This window comes from Tachypleus tridentatus, chromosome 8, assembly GCF_004210375.1.
Source record: "Tachypleus tridentatus isolate NWPU-2018 chromosome 8, ASM421037v1, whole genome shotgun sequence".
Classification (NCBI taxonomy): domain Eukaryota; kingdom Metazoa; phylum Arthropoda; class Merostomata; order Xiphosura; family Limulidae; genus Tachypleus; species Tachypleus tridentatus.
Genome location: NC_134832.1, coordinates 24,375,398 through 24,382,216, shown reverse-complemented (window position 1 = coordinate 24,382,216; position 6,819 = coordinate 24,375,398). Strand labels below are relative to the sequence as shown.

The 6,819-nt window shown below is 30.4% G+C and overlaps 1 protein-coding gene across 2 annotated transcripts in view; it reads right to left on the bottom strand.

Annotated features, from left to right (window-relative positions):
* Positions 1–174: 174 nt before the first annotated feature.
* Positions 175–6,819, bottom strand: part of LOC143258685 (uncharacterized) — an 81,763-nt gene continuing 75,118 nt past the window's right edge. The window contains exon 18 of one of the 2 annotated variants that reach the window (XM_076518099.1): positions 175–3,441. In XM_076518099.1, the coding sequence (XP_076374214.1) occupies positions 3,257–3,441 (185 nt within the window). In that variant the 3' untranslated portion in view covers positions 175–3,256. Of the gene's footprint in view, positions 3,442–3,842; positions 3,983–6,819 lie in introns of those variants that run through there. The other variant, XM_076518100.1, reaches the window with a different exon arrangement.

Sequence of the window (6,819 nt, the reverse complement as noted above, 5' to 3'; positions counted from 1 at the left end):
TTTATACATACACAATCAATCATGGGCATTGTTTAATATAATGACTTACAGGTTTTTCTAATAGCTTTGTCCTTATGTAACAAACATTTGGTTCAACAGGAAAATATTCATCTAAAATTTTTTGTTGTGTAAACTATTTTACTATTAAAAATAAAAAGACCACAACCACAATAATCAAATGCCAAAATACTTTACTGAACAATTTCATCAACCTAAAAAGTTTTAACAAGGCCAAAGACTGAATTTAATAAAATACTTATAACTGCCTTCATCACCAAACCTATGGTAAGTTATGTATGGATAAGTTACAGGGCATGTTTATATTGTAATTTGTGTATTATCATTTCATGTTTAATTGGTGCATTTCTGTCATATTCCCCCTTTCTCCCCTTCTCTTTAATATGTATTTATATCACAACAAAAGGAAAGAAAAAAAAGTATTTAATTTCAATGTAAGTACACATTTATTAACTGTTTAGGATACCATGAAAAACATTATTTTCACACAGGTTTATTGTAATGTCTGTCTGAGCTTACAATTTATAAGGACTAGTCACCAATCACTTCTGATTTTCTTATCCTGTCACACTGTAGTCAGTAAGATCATGGAGCTGATATCCCAAACTACAACAAACATTTTTTATTTAAATCACATCTGTGGACCAAAAAAGAAAACTTATTACAACAGTGGTCTGTAAAGCACCTTTCTCCTCTTCAGTTTTTTTTTTGAGTTGATACTAATTAAACTAAAAACACTGTTCCACAGAAGATATGAAAAGCAGTAACATTTTGCTGTGATGCATATTTGGTATCTTTAGGAGCAAAATTGTCCATATTTTTGGTGTTTTACTTTCTTAAATGAGATTTAAGTTTTAGTATCCACATAAATACAGAATGAAGTAAACACGGAAAGTGTATAAACTTCAATTTTTGTGGTGTTTGTCAATCAGGCTGTGACTTTACAATTCCATTATAATTATATGTAGTTCCTTAGTGTTTGTTTTAACACTAATACTGTATTCAGCTATAACTAAGAATGTACAGTAGCTGATGATCCCACTTGAGAGTACAACATTCTATTGTCACTTGCTAAAATAAAGCCTCATACTGTGATCAATTTGGGCACACAAATTCACATTCATATTTCTCCTGCACATGTAGGCCTAATCACCTAAACACTCTCATATCCAAACTACACAAAATTTATCACTGAAGTAAGGTAACTTATATTCTACAAACTAACATCTACACCTCAATTAAATGGTATGGACATTTTGCAATGCAATTATATATATATTTATCCATCTGCATATATATATGCAGATGACAGATAACTTATGGGAGCCCTTCAAATAACCAACATTATTTAAATTTCACCAATCCAATGTTGTTTGTTTTTTAAAATGCACTTTTTCTCGCATTTCATAAATTAATGCCTCATTCAACATCTTAAACTGGTGTAAAAGCACTTCTGGCAGGAGTCTTGAGAATACCCATCAAAAAAAAATATATATACTCTGTGAATACAGAGTAACAGTTATGAATTAACATTCAAATGTTTCACTTTCTGTATGTCTTAATAATGTTTCACAAAACAAAAATAAATATGACACACACATAAAAAGATATTAATAGCTGTATACAAACACATCTACCACCTATTTAGTAGATGATTCTGGTAAAGGCTTGAATAAACAACCTACTGTTGTTATACAGTGAGATCAATTTCACTGTTAAAAAAAGTTAAAGGTCATAAAGCTGATGTATTTGCCATTTTGAAAGTTTTTATAATTCCAGGTTTAAATATTTACAGAAATGAATAGTTTATCAAAGCAAAAAGGTTTTTTTTTATTTCCACTACTTAAACATCATATACGAAATAATTGATTGAGGGATTAACAAGTTAAAAAATTTTATACTTTACTTGAAATATTTCCATGTTGTTAACTGGCAAAAAAGACAAAGAACATTCATCATATTCCAAATAAATCACATACAGAATAAAATACACATTGACAGTAATCAACAGCTTAATTACTTTTGTATTTGAAACCAAAAAACAGAAAGAACAACAACATTTTGGGACACTTCCTCTACACAAGTTTCTCTTTCCCCACATGTTATGACTATAATAAAATGATAAAATACTTTTAAATTGTATTTTATTTATTTTTCACACAATCAACAACCCACTTCATCACACCTATACTATGATGGGAAAAGATGACGATGATGAGTTTTTGGCAATGATCTGATGCATAAGCCAAGACACAGACTACAAATTCAAACAAGAGGTTAATCACATATAGTTTCTGTGCTGATTAGTGTAAGCTTTCTTTTGAGGTGAGTATCACAATAGATTTTCACCTTTGAGAACAATAAGTGACTGAATAAACAAAGAAAAGCAATTCCCATACTCAGCCAACATGTCTCCTGGGTGAAAGTGGTATTCAACTTGAGAACACCTTGTGCACTAATTGCTTTTTGGATACAAGTTTATAATAATGTAATGTATAAGATAATTACAGACAACAAAATAGGAACACCAATTTCCTTGGCCATCACTATCATTTAATAAGCAGAAACATTACATTAAAAATAATGTGCAAATGGCTGTCTGGATATTAAACTGAACACAGAAGAGGTCTTGGGAAGTAATCTAGCAGTAAGATAAAAAAAAAAAACACAAAAAACGACAGCAACCAGATTAAAAATAACTCAACTGGTTACAATAAGGGTGAGAAGAACTAACTAAAGTACCACTTTGTTATCATGTAAAGCACCATACTAAAGTCTTTTTTTCTTCAACAGCATGTGGCAATGTTTGTTGGTATGAATTTTATACTGAACTCACCTTGCACCATTTAAAGATCAAGAAGTATTTGAAGCCAAATAAACAAACATCTGGTATGTCTTCAAAGACTTCCAAATACAGCCAGCTCAATAAAACAACACAGAATAAATCTTAGGCAGATAAAATAGTGTGTGTCTGGCTGGCAGAGAAACGTTGTGTCATTATGACAATAACTTGGCTGTATAAATATTGTGTACGTATATGTATGTGTGTGTGTAGAGTAACACATAAAATAAAGTAGAGTAACTGCTTTTCAAGTGTTTCATCCAAATAGCCTTGAAAATACATAAACATACTATCAAAGCTGCTAAACAGACTTTTTAAGTGTGTTCTTTGTCAACAGTCATTCATATGCAGCTACTCTCTCTCCAATCTTTTAATAGCTGTCATGTTTGACACATTTTACTTGCCCAATTTGCTAACATTTTCCTCTCTCTTCTCCTCACGAGGAGATCTTGGAGAAATTCGATGTAAACGTTCTCTTTCCACAATTCCTGATCCATTATTTCCTGTTTTACGTTCATTTTCTTTAAAGTTGCTTAATTGTTCAGTAGTCTTCGGTTTAGTAAAATCTTTTTGGACAGGCTCTGGAAAGAAATATCATTACTATTAGATAAATTACAAAGTACTTTATGCTCACTCACATTTATTCTAATTGCTGTTTTACTTAGCTTTCATGCCCTAACAATTTGGACAGTTTAAATTAGTCAAAATTATTTTACACACACACACACACACACACACACACACACACACACACACACACAAAGAAAACAGTTTCAAAACTATTACATTAACTGCATTAGTTGTAAATAGGCAATTAAAACTGCATTATACAACAATAATGAATTTAATATAAATTAAGCATTAAAATCATTTTTATTTTAAAATTCCATTGTCATTTTTTAAGACATACCCTTAAAGTCATAATGGGTAATGCCTGCAGAAGCAACAACCAAAAGAATTGGCAATATCTCATCTATCAGACAAAATCCAAACACAGATGAAAAAACCAGTTAACAGTCACGGAAAATCAAATTAGGATGTGGAGTTGAGTGCTTATACCCACAACATCTCAACTTCTGTTGTCTTTTACTGTCTGCAACCAGTTGTGGAAAGGCAGTTACCCTTAAAAAAAAACACCCAAATATATTTCTACTAAAAGTTCCTTTCCTTGTCCACCATTAAAAATTTCTAATAGTTCCTTAAAGTACAAGAATAAGTAAAACCTCACTAAAAATTCTGCAACAGATTTCTTCCAACTGCCACACTTTTCTAAAAAGATAACAAAACTACTCAGTAAACTATAAACAATCTTAAAATGACCTATATACTCTACCTCAACTTTCTTTGTAGTCCATATTCCTCTTCTAAAATTATTCAAGTATAGCATGAGATATTTGAGACCAACCAAGTTACTTGAAGTTAGTCTTTTCAGTTCCTGCTATACTGAATAAATTTAATTTTAGTAATGTACGTAAGTACCTCTAGTGCCAGAAAAGATATTTTCATTATGAAGGATTTATTTATTAAAACATTTTCATATTTCTTATATAACTGCAAGAAATTAAACAGTGAGTACGTTTCTTTACATTTTGACAAATGTTATAAAACATACATTTTAAAACCCTTTCCACTCAAGTACTTCATGTTCTGTCTGAAACACAAATAGAATTGTTTTAATGTAAAGTAGTATGCAAATTCATTATAACTCCTCACATTCTTTGTTATGGTTTTGTTTTGTTATATCTGTGCACAATGTAGTTTAATACATTGGAAAATGGCAAATCAACTTTTCATTTTGTCCATGATTTTAATACATAAAACTTTTAATTATTTTAAAACCTGAGGAGAAAATCAATCCTTTAACATATATTCAAGAAGTCTAATCTAAAGTGGTGAAACATTGTCACACAAGACTAAGTTTTCAATTATCATGAAAATTTAAGATTTTCATATTCTGAGTGTTTCATGCGTGAACAAATAAGCAACGTTGGACTATTAGTGGTATATGCAGATAAACTGATTTCCCCATTAAGTGGTCCTTGGTACATAAACAAACACTGGGCAACAAGGACAGCAGCCAGTTGACTTTCCTCTAGTCATCAGTTAAAAAGTACTTTAAATTCTCAGTAGCTTTTCCATATCAAAGACAGGGTTAGCAAGTTTGATGGAAATGGGAATAAGAACAAAGTCATAATTCCAATAAACACATATATATATGTTTACACATGAGTCAATGAGAGGTTCCAGAAGGAATGTTTTGTGCAAACTGTCAAGCATACTGGAGGATCAATAACAGCTTTGAGTACAATACCTGAAAATTGTATTGATACCTTCAGAAAAGCTATATCATATGAAAAGAAGCTGAATGGGCAGAATTTGATACTTCAAGAAAATACTGACCCAAAGCAAATTTCGTAGAAATGCCAAACTTATTCTACACAGATCTCTGATAAATGAAATACCTACTACCATAATGCCTCAGAAGAAATCTGGAATTTGCTGGACTACACACTTGAGAAAAATACCAACTGTAATAAAGAAAGCCTCTGGACAGAGATTCAAGAAATTAGAATCAAATTACATTAGAGACTTGGAAAAACAATAAAGATACAATTCCAAAAAGATTCCAAGTTGTTATTGGTGCCAAAGGTGGCAACATTAAATATTAGCATTAAACAAATTTAAGGACATTAGTTGAGTGTTAATTTTGTAACAGTTTCCTGTAAGATTAACTGTTATAATTACAGGTTAATTTATATAGGAAATTAATAACTTTGAACATTAACCCTATGTGTATGGGTAGGTCTAAAAGTGTGCACCTCATAACCTTTTTACAGAGTTACATTCAAAACTTAAACTATTTTGTTAACAATGTATGTGAATAAGCTTGGGGTTAAAATGTTATTTATAATTCAAATTTTAATAAGATTTCCATTTCTCTCAAATTACTTGATACTTCTTTGTTCCAAAATACCATCTTAGATTTTCCTTCTGCCTTTATATGACTTTCTAAGTTTTGCATAAATTACACAATACTGACATATAATGCAAAGTTATACCCTCCAATTTTTTCATTGTACTGAGATATAAACCAGAGTCAAACCCATACCCCACATCTTCCTATTACATTTATTTTTTTTTCAAAAAATGTCAAGATACAGTATTAAAGTAGAGAAAATAACAGAATATAAAGTTTAATTAAAAAACTTCTAATATTAATTTGTTTGGTTCAAGAGATTAAGCTGAAAAAACAATCTTAACATGGAAATTATCTTGCATTTAGACCGAATGAGTAAATTCACAGAAAGTTTTAGTAAGAATGGTTAACTAAAAAAAACCTGATTTTTTGTGTATAGAAAAGTTGTAGTGTATTTTCACAAGATTTGACAGGTTTCCAGTAAACACTAACTTTTAATGTAATAAGCTGGTCAAAACAGCTGAGCTTGAGTTAAGCTCCTAAAATGGCAGTATTTGAGATGTTAAAATAAATCTGCACTATCCTGTATATTTTATTTAAACTTGATTCAGATAAATTAGTTTAAAAAAATTCAAACAACTAACTAAATCCAATTTTTTGACCCTCTCCCTATTATTCTGTTTAGGGAGTACAAAATACTTTTAAATGTGCTACCTGTGTTGGTAAAGCTTGTCCACATATTGAAACAAAGCTGCATATCTGTGGCTTTGATGCATGTTTGTTCCTTTGATTTTACCCAAATAGTTCAGAAGCAGTGAATTTTTGGACATTAATGATGTCAAAAACCATAAAATTCAACTGACTAAAGTTTTCTCTTCTACAACTTCAAAGCTACTAGAACTGACAACTCATAAACATACATTCTAAAAGCTGAGATTTTCTTTCTCACAAACTATTTGCTGAATACATTTTTTTTCCTTTGACTGTAAGATTTCTAAACTTTAAATTACAACATCAGAAGTCTTGCTTCATTACATGCCTT